The sequence below is a fragment of the Mesoplodon densirostris genome, chromosome 4 (assembly GCF_025265405.1).
Source record: "Mesoplodon densirostris isolate mMesDen1 chromosome 4, mMesDen1 primary haplotype, whole genome shotgun sequence".
NCBI classification, from domain to species: domain Eukaryota; kingdom Metazoa; phylum Chordata; class Mammalia; order Artiodactyla; family Ziphiidae; genus Mesoplodon; species Mesoplodon densirostris.
Genome location: NC_082664.1, coordinates 85,975,582 through 85,998,321, shown reverse-complemented (window position 1 = coordinate 85,998,321; position 22,740 = coordinate 85,975,582). Strand labels below are relative to the sequence as shown.

At 46.3% G+C, this 22,740-nt stretch overlaps 1 protein-coding gene across 2 annotated transcripts; it reads left to right on the top strand.

Moving 5' to 3' along the window:
• Window positions 1-931: 931 nt before the first annotated feature.
• CCDC32 (coiled-coil domain containing 32) lies at window positions 932-9,702 on the top strand. 2 transcript variants are annotated; one of them, XM_060096614.1, is made up of 4 exons: window positions 932-1,038; window positions 2,867-3,125; window positions 5,824-5,980; window positions 9,048-9,702. In XM_060096614.1, the coding sequence occupies exons 2-4, from the start codon at window positions 2,879-2,881 to the stop codon at window positions 9,184-9,186; spliced, it is 543 nt and encodes a 180-aa protein (XP_059952597.1). In that variant the 5' UTR covers window positions 932-1,038; window positions 2,867-2,878; the 3' UTR covers window positions 9,187-9,702. The 2 variants fall into 2 exon arrangements, with proteins under 2 accessions (XP_059952597.1, XP_059952598.1); XM_060096615.1 differs by having other exon boundaries at window positions 944-1,038; window positions 2,872-3,125.
• Window positions 9,703-22,740: the final 13,038 nt, after the last annotated feature.

The following is a 22,740-nucleotide window of genomic DNA, read 5'->3' as shown; positions in this document are numbered from 1 at the left end:
ACATGGTGGTAGTTATTACCACCATAGCCACATTGATTGGCTTTGGACACATCTGGAGATTATACCCTCAGCCAAGCTACTTCTACAGATGGTTGGCTGATGTCTTTCTTCACATGTGTCTTTTGGGAGACAGTAACCTGCCCTGGAAATTGGGGATCAGGTTGGGAGGGTTGCATCTCAGCGAACGGATAACCCCTGAAGGATATCAAAGATCATCTCCTTTAAAAAAAAAAAAAAAAAGCGTTTCTGACACACATTTCCCATGACCACTCTCTCCTTTATGTACTCTGGCCACACTTCCGTCATATCCTCTATAACTCTTTGATGTTATTTGTAAACTTGTCTGTCTCCATGGCGCTTCCTCCTAAGCTTTAAGGCTGGGACCCATACCAAGTCTTACCTGTCTTGAATTCCCGCTTAACACAATACCTCGAACACAGCATGAGCTTGATGTCTATTGACTAAATGAATGTGGGAAAGCTACATAACTTGGTGAACAGGACCTGGATCTCCTGTGAGAGTAAGGAAAGTAATCGCTTCCATCCCCCATTCGAGGAGCAAAAGTCCTCTAACTTGCTTATCGAAGGGCTGAAATTTTCGGGGACAAACACCAGCCCAGAGAACTGCCGAGGAGGTTAACTTGCTCAGGGAACCAAGAAAAGTCAAGGCCTTGGAAACTGGGCTTCCCTATCTGAGCAGGAAACACGTGGAAAGCGCCGTCCGCGCGCCTTGAACGGCTGTAACGCACTGATATAAGCCGAATCTACCTGGCCCTTGGGAAGTCTGGGGCCCAGGGCGTGTTCTCCACCGTTTCCGGGCAACAACAGTCCCGCCCATCGTTTCCTAGCACTCTGCTTCTCGCTTCCTTACCCAGCTGAGCTCCACTCGACCAATTGACGCACAGAACATCGCCAGTTTGGGCGGTGGTTGGAGGACTCCAGGGATCCGTCACCTGGAGACTCCGCCTCCCTATTTCTCCCCGGCTGCCAGCGACTGAACTGACCTGAGCGTTTGCGGGCTGCTGGGCAGGCGGTTGCGGTAGGTGGAGAGGCGCTTGGGTGCCCAGCGTTTTGTATCCCCGGCTCCGGCCGCATTCCCAGATACCACAGAGGTGCCTTGGGGCCTGAGTCGTCCCGCCTAGCAAGTCCTTGAGGCCGGAGTGACTGAGGCCCGGGATCTGGACACCAGGGTTTTCCGCGCTGGTCTGGACTTCCTGCGGGGGACCGGGGGACCGGGGGACCAGGGCTCTGATGCTAGCAAAGTTTTGGTGTGGGTGGGTTCAAACGACTTCGGGATGGGGTGGAGCCTCATTGTGACCCTTGGCATCAGTTCATACAGGGACTCCGTCAAGTATCTGGCCCTTTTACTTCCGGGCCATTGCGCTGGCTGGGCGCTCTCTCCTGGAATTATTCAGACCTTTTCCCAGGCAGCCTTCCTAATCTCAAAGGTCCCTCCTGTAAGAAGGTGTCAATTCATCCTATTAGACTAGATAGTTACGAAAGCCCCCAGGCTTTGTGGGTAGCCCTTCCCACTTAGCTCTGCTCAGGCTACTTTCAGTATAGAGTCCCAAACAGGCAGAGTGATATTGGGTAAAAACATGGCTTTTGGAGCGGCACAGGTCTGGTTTCCAATCAGGGATTCACTCTGTATCAGTAATGTGCCTTTGACAAGTTACCCTTATGATCCTCAGTTTTTTCATCTGTAATATGATGACAATGTCTATCTTTCCATTTTTCTATTAAAATAAGAACATGACCCGTATAGCCCAGCGTCACCATGTAATGAGCACATGAGTCTTGCATATGACAGTACTCTCTGACAGTTTTCACCAAGCAGCATTTTTATTATCCTGGTGTACTGTATATGGAACTGTGCAGGGCCTTTAGTCTGTATCCTATTGAAAATGGAATTTAATTGGCTGAGGACAGGGTGGTTGCATTTTGGAGATCTTTGGAGAAAAGTGCAGAATGGTTGTCCTCACTGGAAATGTCCTAGAAATTCCTCTGTGTGTGTGTGCGTATATGTGTTAAAACATCCATAACATAAATTTTACCATTTTAACCATTTTTAGATGTACTGTTAAGTGGCATTCACATTATTGTACAACCATCACGACCATCTATTTCTAGAACTTCCCAAACTGAAACTCTGTACTCATTAAACAGTAACTCCCATTACCATCCTTGCCTCCAACCACCATTCTATTTTCTGTCTCTATGAGTTTGACTGCATAGACCTCATATAAGTGGAATCATTCAATATTTGTCCTTTTGTGTCTGGCTTATAGAAATTCCATTTTAAGGGACTTCCCTGGTGGCGCAGAGGTTAAGAATCTGCCTGCCAATGCAGGGGACACAGGTTCGAGCCCAGGTCCGGGAAGATCCCACATGCTGTGGAGCAACTAAGTCTGTTCTCCATAACTACTGAGCCTGTGCTCTAGAGCCCACTAGCCACAACTACTGAGCCCACGTGTCACAACTACTGAAGCCCACGTGCCCAGAGCCCGTGCTCTGCAACAAGAGAAGCCACCGCAATGAGAAGCCCGTGCACTGCAATGAAGCATAGCCCCCACTTGTCGCAACTAGAGAAAGCCCGTGTGCAGCAACAAAGACCCAACACAGCCAAAAATTAATTAATTAATTAATTAATTAAAAAAGAAATTCCATTTTAAAAGACAAACTTCATTATGAAAACAACCTGAGTGCAGAGCCAGAAGAGGAACCAAATTACCCTTTTGTCATCTTTTTCTCTATAACATAGGAATGTAATAGGAGACATTTTAAATTTTGTTAAGAGAAACTTCATAAAATGCTATTACCTTTCTTCCTAAGTCAGTCCTTATTCACTTGAGCTTCTGTTTTTTCAGCTCAGATTCCAAATGAAAATGTTTGGGAACATTGACTCTACAACTACAAGATCTGGCCCGGATCTTTGGGCCGAAATCTGTTCCTGTCTGCCACATCCTGACCAAGAGGATAGTGCCAGCAATGCTTTCTCAGACTCCTTTATGGATTCTTACCCTGCAGGCACAAGCCAGAGGGAGGCCGCCCCAGACTTTGCTGTACAGCCAGCTGTAAAGCCTTGGGCTCCCCTGCAGGATTCAGAAGTGTATTTAGCATCTCTAGGTAAGTTAGATGGCTTTTTTTTTTTTTTCAATCAGAAACTGGTGGTTTTAAGGAAGCATGTTGAAGTTCTGTTACATCAAACCTGGTTTTCTATTCTCAGTTTGTTTTTTTTGTTTGTTTTCTGGCCTTACCACATGTATCTGTCAGATGTAATTCTAGGGGGTGTTTCAGGTTGGTTGTTGGGAAGGAGCCCCCTTTTCCTTGTACATCCCTTAACAGTCTTTGTCATCTCCTGCCTCTGACTGTTTCATCTAAATTCTGCTTTATTTATTGGCATTCTGTAGGACACTCTTGTTCACTCTTGGTGGCCCATGTATTCAGATAACCCCAAAGTGTCATACCTTATGCGTCCTGAAAGAAGAAGGTCATGGTCCCAGGGCTACTTGTGGAGTTATGACGCTACAGTTTGAGAAACTGTTACATTTAATAGACTGATGGTTGGGATGGGAGTATATTGACATAAAATTCATTCTGCCTCTTGTTAGCCATTTTCATTTTTAAATATTTCCTGAACACATCTTCACTGCCCTGTCCTGTGGCCTTAAGTATTTAGAGAGACTCCTAACACAGGAAAGAGATTCAGATCATCCTGTGCTAGGGGAAAGACAAATATCAGTCTTGGGCAGTGATCGCCAATCTTCAGAATTGTGTTAACCTTTATTATTAGACATCCATGAGACACATCAATGTGTCACAAAACCAAACTTGAGAATAATTATTTGAGGAAGGAAAGGCAATTCAGGAAGAAGAAGCATTTGAGGAAGGACAGAAAGAAGAGTCAGAATAGAGTTTACATGATTGCTAAGAAATTTCTTGGAAAAATAGAAGGAATTTGGTTAATGATGTACTGGAAGAAAAAAAATATGAGAAAAACACAGGTGGAATGATGGCTAATGAGAAACATGAGGGTGTAAAATGAAATTTATTGGGAAGCCACCAGAGATAGTATAGTAATACTTGCAGCAATGGCCGAGGAGGTTACCAATTCTGTTGTAATAGTCAGAATATCTGTTTAATGATGATAAGGAGAAGAAGCCACAGTCTGAGGAAGCTGAAGAACCAGATCCTTCGGCTTGTTGGTGCTCTGTGCCCAGGGCATATAAGAAACTTTCATGGATTCAGTGATGTTTTTGATTGGTGAAGACTGGTTCAGAAAGTTAAAACTCCACGGATCTTTTCTAAAATCAGTTAAGATGTTGATTAAAATGTCCTCCCCTGAAGAAAATAAGAGGGATTCCTGTTGCCTATGGCAGAGTCTGGAAGATAATGGCAAGCGGGTTTGGAGGATGCAAGGCACATATTTCTGCCTGATCACATCTGATCAGGGACTCAGCACTCTCAGAAAGGGGAAGACCTTTTCCAGCCCAAAAGACTACCTCCCACCTTGACAATCAAGGCCTGACAACATAAAGATTGCTTTTATTGCCAAATAAACTTATATCAGGGAATCCACTAAGAGTAACAATTAAAAACTTTTAGCCAGTTCAACCTTAGATATACATAATCCTTTACCCATTCTCCAGGAGAAAAAAACTCCTCAAATATTTAACATTTATCAACTGTAGTTTTTTTTTTTTTTACATGGGTGTGAGGTTTTGGTGGTAACTTGTAGCAACAAAAGGTGTTTGTTTTGATCAGTGGGTTCCAGCTGATGCGGCTTGTTTAGAAATGAAAACAAGATTGCAAATCATACAGTTTCTATTGGTGGGCTTGATGTCCACCCCTCCCCTCCAAAAAGTCATCATTTACCTATTTATTATAGTTGGAGGCAAGACTAAATTAAGGCAGAAGGCAAATGGTGGTACCCTTACTTGTAGTCTTTTAAAGGGGCTATCTGTTCATCAATTATACTTAAAATGCAAAGAAGAGTAAACATGTATCACCAGGAAGTCAAAATGGACCACTCTCACAGGGATTACAAGATGTTTTTTTTGTTAGGCTCCAACATCCAGGCCACAAGCAGAACAACCTTCAAAAAAAATGTTGGGAGATTCCTTTTCTTTAATCAGGAACTTAATCACACATAGAGATCTTAAAGGTCTCTTATTATTGAGTTCTCATCAAGTCAATTTTTGTGTCTAATGAACCATCGAATCTCTCTTCATTTTATCTAATTCTTTCTCATGAGGTTTGGAAACCACTTTATGACACTGTAACAAAAAAAACCATTTACTCCTCCAAGAGACTATTTTCAGGAGTTGAAAGAAGAAAATAGTATACACATGTCAAGCCAGGGAAAACAAGCATTTCTTACAGAGATGCCTGCTGGGCTTCTGTGATTTCAAAGAAACCATGCCATCAATTTATCTATGAGAACCTATAAACCCCTTTTCTGGGGTTAAACAATTAAACAGTTATTTGATACAATGCAGAGAGAAGGCATTGGGATGGAAAAAGAGAAATGTACGTTTGTCCTCCTTAAAAAAATGAGCTCTTTTTCAGGGAGTGTGCTTGTACTCATCAGTGAGAGAATTTTTAAGTTGACATTTTACAGTTTTGTTTTGTTTTATTTTGTTTGGCCGCACTGTGTGGCATGCGGAATCCTGGTTCCCCAACCAGGGATTGAACCCGTGCCCCCTGCAGTGGAAGCGCAGAGTCTCAACCACTGGACCTCCAGGGAACTCCGGCATTTTGCATTTTAGATTAGTTTTGTTTCATACTCACTTTCCTTGTTAAGTTCAACTTCCTCTCTCTTTAGAGAAGAAACTGAGAAGAATCAAAGGTTTACATCAGGAAGTGACTTCCAAGGACATGCTTCGAACCCTGGCCCAAGCAAAGAAGGAGTGCTGGGATCGGTTCCTCCAGGAGAAGTTAGCATCAGAATTCTTTGTGGATGGACTTGATTCTGATGAGAGGTAATTGATTCTCGGTCCAGCTCCAGGTGATGGCCTATTTCACTGAAAGCATTTCTCTTCCTCTAAAGAAGTCAGGGAGAGTGACATCTGAGTCCAGATATAAGTTGATATCAACATCAGCTTTTCTGAGCTAAAATCATCCTTTGTAAGGTTGCTTTATTTGCTTAGTCCAGTGGCAGATTTTTGGGAATGAGTATTTTTGCTAAAAAGCAAATTCCCCACCTAAATCTTTTCTTTTTTTTTTTTGGCTGCATTGGGTCTTCGATGCTGCGTGCGGGCTTTCTCTAGTTGTGGCGAGCAGGGGCTACTCTTTGTTGCCGTGCACGGACTTCTCATTGCGGTGGCTCCTCTTGTTGCGGAGCATGGGCTCTAGGCATGCAGACTTCGGTAGTTGTGGCACACGGGCTCAGTAGTTGTGGCTCGCATGCCCCAGAGCGCAGGCTCAGTAGTTATGGCTCATGGGCTTAGTTGCTCCGCGGCATGTGGGATCTTCCCAGACCAGGGCTCGAACCCGTGTCCCCTACGTTGGCAGGTGGATTCTTAACCACTGTGCCACCAGGGAAGCGCCCCCACCTACATCTTGATCACAGGTTGAACAGAGTTGAGAATAAACTATTGTCTTCATTTTTAAGTACACACTGTGCTTGAGAAAGTAGTAATCAATCAACAACTGGAACCAAGTCTTCTTACCTATGAATCTCCACTGCCTTACAGAGTTTCTGTCATATTTCTGTCAAATTTGAGTAGACACTCAAATTTGTGTAGACCAAATGAATGAATTTCTTAAGCATCTACTATGAAGGCACTGTGCTTGATGTCATAGGCATGGAGGGGAGATGTAAAGACGTTTTAGAGCCTTTTTTTGGTCCTCAGAACTAGGTGGGGAGAGCTGACAAATATATATGTAGACATACCTAACAAAGCGAGGCAGCATAAGAAAAGAGCCAGGTGAGTGGAAGTGACAACGTGCTTTAGGAGTTGAAAGACCGTTGAGCTCCCTCTGGGGTCTGGTTTTGCACCAAAGGAGAACAGTATCTGCAGATGGGCTGGATGCAGAAAGGAGGAGAGGGCATTCTGCCACAAAGAGCAGGATGGTGCTTGACACCGGGGATAGGAGCTCTGCCACTTCCTGGTTGTATGTTTCTGGGTGAGTAACCTGTGTGTGCCTCAGCTTCCTGCTCTGTAAAGCAGGAGTAGCACCTCTTACCTTATAGGGTTGTTATGAGCATTAAATGAGTTACTATGTATAAAGCACTTAGAACAGTGCCTGGCGCAGGGTCAGTACTGTATGTTAGCTATTCTTAATATTATTCTTCCTAACAGAATTTTAAAATTCAGTAAGAAATTATTCAGAATGAAAATCAGTGAGGGAAATAAAAACCTGAATTTTAACACAAGGTCTTAGGAGAATATGACTTAACCTAAGTTTACATCATAGCGTTAACACTGATTTTGAGAGTCCCATGGTATCAGATGAAGATACTGCTGCTGAAATCATGGACAGTATGTGAATAGAACTTCATGGTTACATTTTATTTTTTAAGTTGCAAAGTATTTTCACTTACATTATCTCAAATATTGCATCAGTGTGCCCCCAGATCCTTCAGAAATCAGTGTGGCATCTAAGGTCAGGTCAACTTCCCTCTGAGAGTTCAGAAAATAATATACATTTTACTCTTTTCTTTTCCCAATTGAGCCTTAAACGGCCCCAAATACAAAAGATGAAGATGCACAGATTTCTGAGCCACTAATAATTTGGTATTATATTCTCTCCTCTTCAATATTTCCTTCCTCTCCAGTTCTGAGAAGAAAAGACAACTTTCTCCTGCATAATTCTCAAATAAGAATTCTTCTTCTCAGAAATCAGATCAGCACCAAGACTCAAGTTCATGTTTCTGTGTATTTATTAATACCTAAGATAATGTGGTTTTCCCTTCCTTATAGAAATAATTGAAACAATTTTATGAAAAGTATGGTAGATGAAGATTAAATACCCACATAGCACCTTAGTCCCCTGAGCTATGGGCACCTGTTGAGCTGTGGGCACCTGTTGCCCTGCGCCTACATCTGTGGGAATGCTTCTTTCTGTCAGTGTTCAGAACAAGCGCCAGGAAACAGTAGATGTGCATTTGGTTTCAAACTTCAAAGTATATGTTTTAAACACAGGCCATTTTGTAGTGGAATTGTGTGGTTCTTCATGTATGTGAAGGACAGATGTGACCCTCCTCATGGCATGCTTTTGGCAAGGGAGCAATGGGCTGGGAAATCCTACTGTCCAAAACATTCTCTCATTTTAGGTGTCTAAAATCTGCTGGTTATGGCCTTATTTCTTGGCTTATGATTTTTTGCTATTGAAGAGCACAGAATGAGGTTTATATTATTCCTAGTCATTTGCAGTTTACCGTGAATGTCTAATAGCTTTAGAGTGGAGGATCCTGGGTACTCAAGGAAGGTGGGAGGGGGACATTCCCCCTCCCCACAGATCCAAACAAAAAAGAGCCCCCTGGCATAGTGGCCATTCCTTTGTGGGGGACATTGCTACTCAGATGTTTCCATCTTGGCATCTTGCTGTAGAAAGAACAAACAAAAACACACGAAAAATCGTGCTTAGTACAACTAAGTGCTATAAGTATAATTGAGCCTCAGACTACCTCAGGTATAAGAGATTTCAAGATGCTCAGATTTCTGCCTCACTAATAATTTGGTATTTATTTGAATGTTTCCTCCCCTTGACAATTTCTCTTCTCTCCAGTTTTGAGGAAAAAAAGACGGGACTTAGGCATAGGCTCTTTAGCTGCTCTCATCAAGCCTTCAGAGACTCTGCATTTGAAGACGGCCTGGTGCTGCTTGTCGCGCAAGTGCCCACTAGGGGGTAAATTATGCCACGGGCTGCCAGGATGCACAGCTGTCAGAGGAGTATCTGTGCTCCCCATGTTAGCAGTGAAAAACAATTATAGGAAGAAATTGGTGGTGGGCGGGAAGGCAGTCTTTGAGTAACTGAGATCATCATTAAGTCATTAATCAGTGAGGTCTGATGCAGCCACCCTTTTCTCCTGCTCTTTCCTAGCACCTTGGAACATTTCAAGAGGTGGCTCCAGCCAGATAAAGTAGCCATCAGTTCGGAGGAGGTCCAGTATCTGATTCCTCCAGAGTCGCAGGTTGAGAAGCCAGCACCCGGGGACGAGCCAGCAGGAGTGGAACAATAAATTACACACACACAGGCCCAGCAGCTGTCTTGGGTCCGGAGGGAGCAGCAGAGAGCTCGGCAGCGGCAGCAGCAAGGAGAAATCTAGGGAGGGGAAAAAGCCCAGCCTTCCACTCCGCCAAGCAAGCAGCTGCGGGCCCCTGAGGACTTGCTGGGGGCTGGCACGTGTGACTGTCTTGGGTAAAGTGACTGACCCAGTGTGTGCTGCATCAAAATACCGCCTTCCTCTCTGTCTGACAGCTTGTCCGAGCTCTGTTGCTGCAGGTGAGGAGTCTGCTAAGAACCTAGTGAAGGACCAAGTGTGAAAGTATTTGGAGAAACTGATACCCTTGTGTATAATGTATAAGTTAAGTGAGCCATATTTTTTCTCGCCTCTTCTGGATGTTCCCGCCTGTGTTCCAAGCGTTCCCTTGGTAAATTGTCAGGGAAGAGAGTGAAGTCTGCTTCCTTGAATCCAAGACCCATCTGAGGCTTCTCTAACAAGTCCATAATAAATATAGGGACTTTAGGAAAAAGATGCTGGGCTTTTCCTTCGTCTGATTTGTTTCTTGTGGGGAAAATGAACGAAGGAAGTGTGAAAATATAGGTGTTTCTGTGTATACATGTATCTTTTTAATTTCATGCATGGTTTCTCCCCTGACTTCCTCTGGCACTTAAAAAGAGCCAGGTTCCAAATTAGATTTGTGTTTATGGTCTTGGTATTTGAAACCACTCCTGAATAATTCCACACCTGCTCCTTGTGGCAGCTTTCCTGGCTAAGCCTATGCTTCCTACCTTGTTTATGGTGTTCCTGTTCAGTTGGTGTTGTCCACATAAAACTTTTCTCATCCGACTAGCTGTGTGTGGTGCTATTAACCTGATTCCTCCCAGAGAGGCACTCCCAGGCAGTGAGGAGGTAAAGACAAATGCACGTCAACGCAGGAGAGCTGGTAACCTTTGCCAGATTCCTGTTTTTAACATGTGCCCTCTGACAAGCCAAACCTCGGTGCCCTGAGGGTAGGATTCTGAGGTCATGGTTCCAGTGGAGCGTCTTTCTGGGTAATGGGTTCCAAATCCCTAATGGTGAGCAGGTGGCCATAAAAACCTTCAGAGAACATTTGCTCATTTCTAAATCAAGTAGATATTGAGAAATTTTGCCTTGTCCAAAAGGATGGGAACCAACCAGGTGATTCTATATACTTGCTTAATTATATAAATATTTTTGTCCTAATTTCCAGATGGGTTTTCCTTTCTGTTTTGCCATTGACTACTGGTGTTAGCTTTGTTCTTACTGCTTTTTATTAGTAGGATGCCTTTGACAGAGAGAGTGACCCTCTGTTCCCCAGACACTGACAGTCATCCAGCCCTGGACTAAGCTTGCAAGGGATTCTGCCTGGGGTTCAGGTGCCAAACCTCACTCTTCCTACAGAGCCATCTGATGGCTTTCAGATGGATGGATAGGTTTACAAAGGAAAAAAAAAACAAAGAACAAAAACAAAACAAAACACCTAAGAATTTCCTTCTCCCTGCATGATAAACAAAATTATTCTTCCTCAGTAACAACAATTTAAGAAAAAAAGCAGTAAGGTCTGAAAATACTCTCCAAAAGAGCCGCTGATCATTGATGGTTAGAGAATGTTTCTGTACCAGAAAACAGCGTTTCTGTCATTCAGGCAGGATTCCAACTTTGCCTTTTCCCTACCTCCCATTTTCGACCTAAGAAACAGAAATCTTAATATGAAAAGGTGGGGAGTTGATTCAGAGGAACTGAAAAGGAATTGTAGGACTGAAAGATGTTTAGCCCAGAGTGAAAACCCGGGGTGGGGTGGGGCGGGGCAGGGGGGAAGGCCCCAGATCTCCGCTGCCTTCTCACTTCACTCCTCTACAGAGACAGGCTTCCACAGAAGGGAGTCTAATGGGATGTAACTATGGTTTCTTAATTGGTTTACAGGTGACAGCTTAAATGATGACTCTAAAAAATGGTGAAACTCTATTTACCAAAAACAAATTTGATATTAGTTCCCAAAACTAACTTTTTAATATAAATTTAACTTAGGCGATTGATGTAGTACTAAATTTGAAACCAAGAGTCTTGGGTGCTATCTTTATCCGTACTGTGGCTTACTGTGGGATCATAAATAAGTCAAATGACCTCTTTGTATTCCAGTTCCCTTTCAGAAATTGGACTAACCATAGGAAAAATTGTATTGGCCAAAAATGCTGATCTGTTTCCTTTGATCCTGGAAACTCCCAAGGAGCTCCAGTTAAGACTTCCTCAAATCAGTAAAATTTATGAGTTGAGAGAGCCTTTCTTTTTTTTTTTTTTTACATCTTTATTGGAGTATAATTGCTTTACAATAGTGTGTTAGTTTCTGCTTTATAACAAAGTGAATCAGTTATACATATACATATGTTCCCATATCTCTTCCCTCTTGCGTCTCCCTCCCTCCCACCGAGAGAGCCTTTCTTATCACCCCTAACTTTCTTCCTTCCTCATGTCCTTAATGAAACAGACAGAAAGAGCACATGGAGCAATATTTACTGCTAAACCTTAGAGCCAGAGAAGGGCAATTCCCAACAGGGCAAAACAGTAATAACTAGGTATATCCAGAGAAGGCTGGTTGGAGCGAGGGAGATAAGGTAAGTGACTGCCGCTGTTCTCTCCTGGCACAGGGCTTGGCAAGATCAGTGCTGCAATGGCACAGGCTTGCATCCAGTACCTGCTCCAGAAATAGGCTCTGGATGTAGGCATAGCAAGTAAACAAGCGTCCTACCAGCCGTTGCCGAGGTGTGTCCCTCTCAGGCAGGCCTGCCCACCAGGACTATTGCTGGAAGAGGGAAGATGCCCTGGAGCCACTCCCTGGCCCTGCCTTGGAATGAGTCCCCCAATGCTGGGAACAGCTCCAGCCACATAAGACAGCTGATATTTTACTGAAAATTCCAAACTATCCCAATCAGCTTTGGCCCTACTTCAGTTATAAGATTCAAGACAGGGCACTGTCATCTCAATCTTAGGCTTGTGGGAGGGCTGTCTACTTGAACCCAGTGGTCTATTTAAGGCACAGGTTCATTCATCTAACCAATGTTTGTTGAGCCCCTGCCATGCTTCAGGCACTGTGCATGGTGGTGAATAAAATAAAACCGTATCTTCCCACGTGGGTTGATGGAGGGGCAGATATGGCCTAGTAAACTGGTGCTGTAGTCTCTGATTCTGTAGAGCCCTAGCACAGGCACACAGTGCTTTGAGAGCATATGGGAAGGAGATATGAGAGCCCTAGGCTAGCTGGGTGGGAGGTAGGAGAGAGACCGAGTTAGGGAAGCTAAGTCCAGAAAAATGAGTAGCAGTTGGAGAGAAGAGAGGGATAAGAGCATGGGGGCAGAGAAAAGTCCCAGAAGAGGAAAAGAGCAAGTACAACAGCCTGAAGGCAAAATAAAGTTTGGATACTGGAAAATAGTTCAGTGTAGCTGGAGCATAAAGGACAAAGGAGGAAGCATCAGAAGGTGAGGTTAGAAATCAATAAACAAGGCCAGGTGTGAAGGGCTTTATAAGCCATGTTAAGGAGCTTGGAATTTATTTGGGGAGCAACAGGGAGCTAAAGGGTCATTTTAAGAGGGGCAGTGACAGGACCAGAACTGCATCTAGAAAGATGGTTATGGCTGCCATGGGTTTGACATGTTTAAATTGATGAGGGGAGCACAAATTCACACTTGGCAATGATCTGTCTACATGAAATAATGCAATCAGATGGCTCGTGGTTTTCCTTTGTTTTTATTTTCTGGCTTGATTTCTTTGAAGTTATTTTTTCACTATTACAGAACAAATAGAATCATGTATGGCAGATTGTATTTTCCAAAGATGGCCATATCAATATATCACATCCCACACTTTCAACTTACAGTGTGGTGTGGACACTCTTCCACTGAGATGTTGGGTCAATATTCCCTCCCCTGGAACCTGGGTAGACCTACGTAACTGCCTTGCTAATAGAGTACAGCATGAATAATATGACTTCAGAGGCTAGGTCATAAAAACATTCCACCTGGGATCTCTCTCTTTCTCAATATGTTCTTTAGTAGTTCTGAGCCAACATGTAGGAAGTCTGGCTACCTTGAAGCCTCCATACTAGAGAGACCCCACCGAGAGCTAGAGGGGCTCCCGCAGTTTAGTCCCCAGCTGTTTGAGTCTTTCCCACCCCAGGCATCAGACATATAAGTGATTCAAATGATTTCAGGCCCCAGCCTTCAAACCACCCCAGCTGACACCAAGTGGAACAGAGACAAGCTGTCCCTGCAAGCTCTGTAGATTCATAAACAGAAAAAATGTCATGGTTTAAGCCACTACGTTTTGGGTTGGTTTGTCACTCAGCAATAGATAACTGGTACACCATAACCTAGGTTTCAGTTTTTATGTAGCTAGTTTGAAGTATTTTATTTGCGGGCCCTTATAGTTTCTGATGGTCACAGAATTTTTAATACTTATGCTGGTTGCAGTATGGAGAGGAGCAAAGTTGGGCGCAGGCACCAGCTGTGAGGTCTTTGCAGTTGCCTAAGAAAGAGGTGACAGTGACTCGAGGACTTGTATTTCTACTGAGGATGAAAAACGCTGCAAGAAAACATCACTCCCAACTTAACCATGAGAAATAGCCAGATAATCTACAAAATCATAGCGTTTCCTGAGCCCTCAGAAAGCTGAGGTCACAAGGCAACCAAGTAAAGCCTCTTCAAGGTGAGAGAGATACACATGAACAGTTTCAAGTTTAGCAGAGCACGGGAAACGGGGGAGCTGTCATACAAGCAGGTAAGACAAAACCGACAAAAATTTTAACAAACGTTTAAAGGCTACACATGGGCTAGCGTGTCAGGTTAGAGTAGCTAGAGACCATTCCAGACACAGGGGGTTTCTACTCACAGGCAAACTTTCTTCCACAGGTATCCCCTGAAGTTCATGAGAAAAAGTGGGAGCAGGGCAGGAAATGGGAGAGAGCGTCCCTCCTTGGTGGTACAAGCAAGTAGTTGATTAAGGCAGCTGCTGGGGGAAGGCAAAACGCCTCGGCTGCTTCCACAATCCTTTTCTCCAATAAGCAACAGCCTTAAGCCACCGAGGGAGGGGCAACAGAGTCTTACTTCAGGGGGAGGAATAAAAGCAAAACTCAGCTGCAGGTTTCCCTGGTGGCGCGGTGGTTGGGAGTCCGCCTGCCGTTGCAGGGGACACGGGTTCGTGCCCCGGTCCGGGAAGATCCCACATGCTGCGGAGCGGCTGGGCCCGTGAGCCATAGCCGCTGAGCCTGCGCGTCGGGAGCCTGCGCTCCACGATGGGAGAGGCCTGCGTACCACAAGGAAAAAAAAAAAAACTCATCTGCTTCTGGGTGAGGGGTAAAAGCTTTCTTGTCATTCTTGAACACTTGAAAACCCATTGCTTCTGAGGGGGAGAACAAGCAAAAGCCCTCTACCCCAAGGGGAGAAGCGGGAAACTGTCTTGGGCTGAAAATTCAAGCAAAGGTCTGCTCTGCTGGGGGAGAGGACAAGAAAATTTGGCCACCCAAAACCAACCGCAGGTAGGAGACAGAGTTTGGCTGTTATTGGGAGCAGAAGCAGAAATACGAGAAAGCCCCATTCCTGAAACTCACAGAGGACCTGCCTAAGACTGAAGCCGAACCAGGATGTCAGAGACCCCGCCCCCAAACTAGCACCAAATAGCAAGGGAAGGCAGTCTCCTCTGGGTGGAGGGGCAGGCGTGCTGGGATGGCTGAAAAGGGGAGCGTGGAGCAGGAACACAGAAAAACCCTCTGACACCCAGCCTCCACGCTCAGCAGCCCACAACTAGATGAATTTAAATCTGTGATGCACTGAGATAATGACAGCAACAACAAAATTCAAACCCTGCCTGACTCCTAATTATCAATAGATGGACTCCCGCCCTCCCCCTCCCCCTACGCCAACAGGCTGACAGAAGGTGCATGCTCATTTCCAGGCATAAATACCATTTACCTCAGTCTCTGCTGTTCTACACATGATAGGCACTCAATAAAAATTTACAAAACATACAAAAAGCCCACAAAGAAAAAAACCCAATCCATTGTCAAAAGGTAAAGAAGTCAACAGAACCAGACTCACAGATGACACAGATGTTGGAACCATCGGACAGGGACTTTAAAATAAAAATGACTTAGTATGTTAAAGGGTCTACTGGAAAGAGGTGGGCAACTTGCATGAACGAATGGGGGATTTTGGCAGAAACATGGAAACTGAAAGCCAAATGGAAACGCTAGAAATAAAAAACACATGATATCAAAGATGAATTCCTTCAATGGGCTTTTCAAGAGGTAGGCACAGCTGAGGAAAGAATCCGTGAACCTAAGAAAGGTTAATAGGAATTATCCAAACTGAAACACAAGGAGAGAAAAGAGTGGGGTGGGGGAAGAAAGAACAAAGCCAAGCTTCCAAGAGCTGTGAGACAACATCAAACAGTCTAATATACATATAAGTTGAGTCCCAGAAGAAGAAGAGAGAGAGAAAGTGGCAGAAGAAATATTTGAAGAGATGACGGTTTCATGAACCAGGATGCGGCAATGAGGCGAGAGAGAAGTGGATGTGAGAAGCATTTAGGGGGAAGAACCAGGGGAACTTGGTAACCGAGTGGAACGAAGCGTGAGAGAGTGGGAAGAGTGAAGCATGGCACCCGGGTATGGCACAAGGTAGTGGTGGGTGGTTAGCAAGTGATAGTCCCAGGACTGAGAACCGGGGCCTAGCTCTCTTCAGAGCCTGTGCTCTCTGTCGCTGCATTGTACTGCCTCGAACAGGCCAGACTTGGAGCAACAGTAGGCCTCTGCTCCTTGATTTCCCCACCCTCCAGAGCCAGGCTTTACTAAAGTTGTCCCTGTGCTGCCCCCAGGAGTCTAAGAGTGGCTAAGAGATACTCATCTGCTTCCCTTCCCCCCACCTCCATTTCCCACATGCTACCTGTCACAGATCGTTCTGAAGTAAAGGTTGCCTCTTCCCAAACGGACTGACTCTCTTTTCGCTTCATGCTGACCTAATCCACTTAAAAAAAAGAAATTGGTTCTTTTGCAGACAAGGCAGGAGGAGGCAGAGGCAGAGGTGGGGGAGGGATTGTGTCTATGTGTGTGCATGTGTGCACATAAGGGAGATGGGTTACTGAGAGTTTCTGAGCATTTTAAAGCCTAGGACCAGTTTTGTTTTTTTAATCTTATGTCCTTTTTGGATGACATCATCAAGTGGTAGCTCGGCAGAATGCCGAGGTGCAGCATGGTCTTTGGCGTGGTGCCTGATCAAGTAACGAGATCTCGGAGACAGGATGGACGGTCAGGGCTGGATAAGAGTACAGTTGAGTAGATTCATGGTTGTTTGAACAACCATCTGAAAATTACACTCAGTTGTTTGATAAATGGACATGATGTTGGTTTTTTCTTTTTACTCTGCCTAGCTCAACATTTTTATCAATGATTTGCATGAGTGCATAGGAGGCATCCTTATCAAAAGTGAGAGGGATAGGTAATTGAATCACAGAATCAGAACTCTAAAATTTTTCTATAGACTGGAATGATGAGACAAAATATGAAACCTACTAGGAATAAATGTGATGATCTTTATCTAGGATCAAAAAAATTAACTACACATTAGAAGACAAAGAACTGCGAATTAGCTACTTTGTTCTAGTGACAGAAAGTAGACTCAACCTAGATCAAGCCATAAAGGGACACTGACTGGGAAGGACAGAAGTGGAGCTGGCCTCAAGACCGGCTAGATCCAAGGACTCAAACAGTATCTTCAGTCTCATCTTTCTTTCACTATTTTTTTTTTTTTTTTTTTTGTGGTACGTGGGCCTCTCACTGTTGTGCCCTCTCCCATTGCGGAGCACACAGGCTCCGGACGTGCAGGCTCAGCGGCCGTGGCTCATGGGCCCAGCCACTCCGCGGCATGTGGGATCCTCCCGGACCGGGGCACAAACCCGTGTCCTCTGCATCGGCAGGTGGACTCTCAACCACTGCGCCACCAGGGAAGCCCTCTTTCACTATTAACTCTGATTTGTGTGTTGGTATAGCACAGAGAGTTCTGCACATCATCCCAGTTGAGCACATCCAAAGGTAGAGGTCTCCCTTCCAGCTCCATATAATAAACCCCAGGGAAGGAATCTGACTGGCCTGGCTTGGGTCACATGCTCCTCATTGAGACAATTACTGTGACCGGGGTTAAGGATACTCTGTTAGTGGCTGAGCCTAGGTCATGGGTCCAAACCTAGGCCAAGGGGTACAGGGCTTTGGGGTTGGCAATCCCACCAGACCCATTTGAGAATGGGAAATGGGGGAGAGTTACTGTTACCTGAAAAAAAGCAAAAGGGATGCTGAGAAGCCAAAAGCACAGACATTGATTGTCTTCACAGTTCAGCTGAGTACAGTTCAGTGTTGTGAACCTGCCAAAAAAGTTACAATTCTAGAAATTAATAGTGGAAATGTACTTAGGGCCATAGTAGTGAAAAATACATTCTGCACTGGTCATACTACTCTGAGGCATCATCTGGGCACCACATTGAAAGGGTAATGTTGATAAACCATAGTGCTCCCTGGAGGAGGGGTCCAGGGTGAGGAGGTTCAGAAGATTCAGTCATTTGAAGAATCGTCAAGGCAATAAGATTTTTTGGCCTAGAGAAGAGAAGATGTAGTAGACACGGTTGACTTTAGAATATTTGGAGCAGTCTTGGATAGACAGATGAGACATTGAAGTACAAAGGACAAACTAGGTCTAGGGCAGGGAAGTCTCAAGGAGACCAATTACCATTTGGTATAAGGAGAACTTTCTACTAGCTGTCCAAGAATGGACAGGACTGTCTTGTAAAGGGTAGTGAGTTCCCTGTCACTAGAGGTGTTTAAGCAGGTGTCAGAGAGGTTGTAAAGGGGATTCCCAAATTGCATAGAAAGTTGGATCAGGTAACCCCTGAGGTCCACTCCAGTTATGACACTCCATGGCTGTCTGCTGGAGACCTATGTAGGCTTGCTGCTAATAGGTCAGCCCTGGCCTCCCCAACATCTGGGAGGTAGAGCTGGTGAGCTCTTTTCCTTCCCTAGATGATAATGACCCCTTCCAACAAACACCCGATCACCTACCAAAAAGCAGTCAGGGGCAGAGCCCTCCAACACTGCTTATCTTAGCTCAGCTCTGTGGGACACACTCTGGCTCTGAAGGTCACAGAAAGACAGCCCTTGTGCTATTTATGCTCTCTGAATACATATCATGAGACAAGGACTTGGATGCAGGCATTTTAGGGGCTGAACAGGAACAAGGGAGCAATGAGACAGGGAAGTTGCATTGAGGGGTCCACTGTGGGTACTTATAGCTCAGTCTTCCTGGGATCATTCTGAGGAGCCATAACGATCGCAGATCAGAATTCCCCATTGAGTGATGAAGTAATTCCACCAGTGCTATCCCTCATTGGTTAAGGTTTGCCCTTTGGGAGAGCTAAGCTCCTGTGACTTCCAGGCTGCCCGGCAGGGACTGACAAGAGCCTCTGGCAGAGAAGAGGATGTGTCAGGACCATCCACCACAGCTGCAGCTGGACACAAAAGGGGGCTGAAGGGATGTGGGGCACCAACAACATCGGCCACAGCCCCTTTCCCGCCCAGTCCCGGACCCACCTTCCAGGGCAGTGTGGTGCAGTGTGGTACCTTTGATTTGCACATTCCAGCCACTGTGGTGCAGCGTGCCCTCCAGGTTGGCTAATTCAGCACAGCCTTATCTGAACGTCCACACACACCTCTCTTGGACTCAGGCCTCCCTTCTGGGCCCCGCTCCCTCACTGGGCTCTCTGGGCTGAGGGCACCGGGCTGGGACCTCTAAGCTGGCACCTGTTCTCCATCCACACATGAGCTGGGAACTTGGTGACATTAGGGACACTGGCTCCATTGTCCCTTCTACACTGTGCTCCAGGTCAGGACAGGTCGAAGGCTGGATAGGCTCCAGGTTTCCTCTCTGATAATGGTGCTAATGGTCTCACTATTTATTTTATTTGTTTATTTTTGGCTGTGTTGGGTCATCGTTGCTGTGTGAGGACTTTCTCTAGTTGTGGCGAGCGGGGGCTACTCTTTGTTGTGGAGCATGGGCTCTAGGCACACGGGCTTCAGTACTTGCAGCACGCAAGCTCCGTAGTTGTGGCTCGTGGGCTCTAGAGCGCAAGCTCAGTAGCTGTGGCTCACAGGCTTAGTTGCCCCGCGGCATTTGGGATCTTCCCACACCAGGTATCGAACCTGTGTGCCCTGTACTGGCAGGCAGATTCTTTTTTTTTTTTTTTTTTTTTTGCCGTACACGGGCCTCTCACTGTTGTGGCCTTTCCCGTTGTGGAGCACAGGCTCCAGACGTGCAAGCTCAGCGGCCATGGCTCACGGGCCTAGCCGCTCCGCAGCATGTGGGATCTTCCCGGACCGGGGCACGAACCCGTGTCCCCTGCATCGGCAGACAGACTCTCAACCACCGCACCACCAGGGAAACCCTGGCAGGCAGGTTCTAAACCACTGCGCCACCAGGGAAACCTCCTCACTATTTCTTAAAAGGAAAAGGCTAAGAACGACCAAGAACCCAAAGACCCCAAGAGACCTCGCTCAAAGCCTCGGAGACACTTCGAAGATGGGAGATCATAGCACTAATGGTGGAGGCAGGGTTCCCGGCCAGACCTGGAGGACCGATCCAAGCTGGCCCACCACTCCTGTAACTTCTCTGGGCTGCCTTGATCAGAGCTCTGAACCTGTCTCTCTCCTCCTCCCCTGGTTCCTCTCACCCTCTTACCCCCCTACTCCTGTCTGGTACTAACTCTTTCCAGCCCATCTCTTCTCTCCTCTTTCATGTTAGTTACCTCCTGGGGCTTCATCATCTCTGATGTTCACATTCATTACTCCCTAATTTTGCCTCATTTCTTATCATCCCTATTCAGTTGTTCTGATACCCATTTTACTACTTGGGATAAGTTAAGGCTGAGAATAGGTATTTATGATGAATTTGGGGTGAGATGGAACCAAGGGCCTCCCTAGGGTAAGGAGAGGGGTGTGTGTGTTTGTGTGTGTGTGTGTGTGTGTGTGTGCTGGGGTGGAGTGGAGTGGAGTTCAAGTTTACCATTATTAGCTTAGGACAAGATCCCTCTTCTAAGACAGCGAATGTTATCCAGCCAGAGGAAAAGCCTGGCCAGCAAATCATCTCAGACCCCACCTGAGACCTCAGAGAGGACGAGACAAAGAGAAATATTGGATCCAAGCCCTGTCCATAACAAGGTAATTTACTGGGATGGGAGTGAGGGGGTGTGAAAGCCGATTTCTCTCACACCTCTGCCCTCTTCCTCTTCCCTCCCTCCCTCGGGCCCTCTCCTTTATCCTTTTAGTCTGGGGTTCTCTCTCCTTAGGTCATCATGGTCCTCTGTGCCTCTCTTTGTCTCTTTTTCTTATTTCCATCTCCGACTCTGTTTTGCTTTATTTATCCCTCTGTCCTGCGTTGCCAAGGCTCTGTCACCATCTCTCTAGCATCTTCATAGTCTCTGGGTCCCTAAGTCTGCTTGTTTCTCTTTGTCTCAGTCTGTGTGTGTGCCTCTGACTTGGTCTGTTTTTCTGTGTCTCTGTCTGTCCGTCCATGTTCTCAGAAGCCCTATAACTCTGGAATGCCAGGCAGGAATGGCTTTTCTGAGAATGGAGCCTGGGACAGCCACCCAACATGCTGAGTAGAGGTGGCTAAGGACATTTCCAGACCAGCAGTCGTCATGGTAACAGCCAGGGCGGGCCAGGCCGAGATGTGCTGAACCACGTGGGCCTGACCTTTCTGTGGGTGTCAGGTTTGAGCGGGAGCTGGGGAAAAACAGCAACAACTGCTTCCCTCTGGCCCAGCTCTTGGGCTTCTGGGCTGGGCTGAAAGGAGAGAGAGAGAGACACGGAGAACTGGGACAGCTGACGACAAAGTGAGAGGAAGGACAGAAGGGTAGCCACAGCCATCTAGAGAAACCGCAGGAGAGAGGCACGGGAGCACAGGCACACACACGCTCCCACGGCTGTCACCAAGGCTCCTATTGTGACTTGACCTGTGGAGGGCACCAGACATCATTTCTGGAGGCTCAGTTCACACTTTGCAGCCTGTGTGCTGGGTGGGTGGTTACAAAAGGTCAGTTCCCCACACTCAAAGATCCCCTCCAGACTCCTTCAGATCAAATGTCACTTTTTCCATACTGCAAACGCCTTTATTGCTCCAAGGAAAATATGCTAACATTAAAAAATGCCAAATGATCCTTTCAAAAATAGAAATAGAAAATGCAAAAGTCCAAAGACACTCAAAATAAAAGGCATGTCTCTGTTTTCACGTCTGCCTTCCCACTGAAGGGCATGGACTGGGTCCTATAGATTTGTGGATTTCCAGAGGATTGCTCACTGGGTAATTCATATTGATGTTGGTCCTCACCCAGAGCGGACCCTTGGTCTGGGGTGTGAGCTGAAGAACGTCCCAGACTCCCCAGAGACAATGGCATACCTGCATGGCAATGAGTAGTGGGTAGTAGGTGTCATGCCTCTCCTTTCCTGCCAGACCTCAGCCCCATCCTGCTGCAGGTCCTGTAGTGCCAGGCTGGTTGCAAGACAGGGTAATCTTCACCTCTGACAAAACTACAGCTTGGCCCATTGGCGGCCCATGGGCTGGAGCAGCAACACCTGGCTGGCATCTGGGTGCTTTCCCCCAGCCCTGAGCAGCTGTCTCCTATAGGTGTTCCCTCATCCTGTGGCTTTATGGATTCCTCTTGCTGCACTCTAAATAGAGCCCTGGAGAGCGGGCTCGGGCTCGGAGTGGGAAGAGAGGGTTGGGGGCCTCCTTCCCATCTTCCTCCCTCTCCCTCCTCCTGGCTGGCTGCAGCTGTGCTGCGTGATGTGGAGCTGAGCACAGACTTAATTACCGCTCAGCCCTGCTCATTAGCGCCTCTGCAAGCCAGAGAAGCGCGGAGTTAGGAAGTCTCCGTCACAGTGCAGGCCCGGGCCCCAGATTTCCTGGGTGATTGCTAGACCCACTTCTCGTGGACTGGGTCTGTCTGACTTAGGCTCCCTTTTGGGGCCTCCAGTGGGAGATACCCCTCCCTGGGATGGGGGAAGGGTTGGAACTGGAAGGAGAGGAGGGAAGGTTAGGCCCCCTCATGGGCTGTCACTTGTGTGTGCAGAGCATCGGGGGACAGCATATGGTGGAACATGTGATATGCCAATGCAATCAGAGAAAGACAACAAATGATTAAATAAACCAAATGCACTCAAATCCAGCACACTGATGACTTACCTGCCTTCGGAGGAACTTAAGTGAGGAGGCTGCTGCATTGTTCAGCACTTTTTTTTTTTTTGCAGTAAAATGAAATAAAGAACTATGGAGTGCCTGAATACTGAACCAAAAAAAAAAGGAAGCTGGGCTATCTCTGGTGGCGCAGTGGTTGAGGGTCCACCTGCTGATGCGGGGGACACGGGTTCGTGCCCCGATCCAGGAGGATCCCACATGCCGTGGAGCGGCTGGGCCCATGAGCCATGGCCACTGATGCTGTGCATCCGGAGCCTGTGCTCCACAA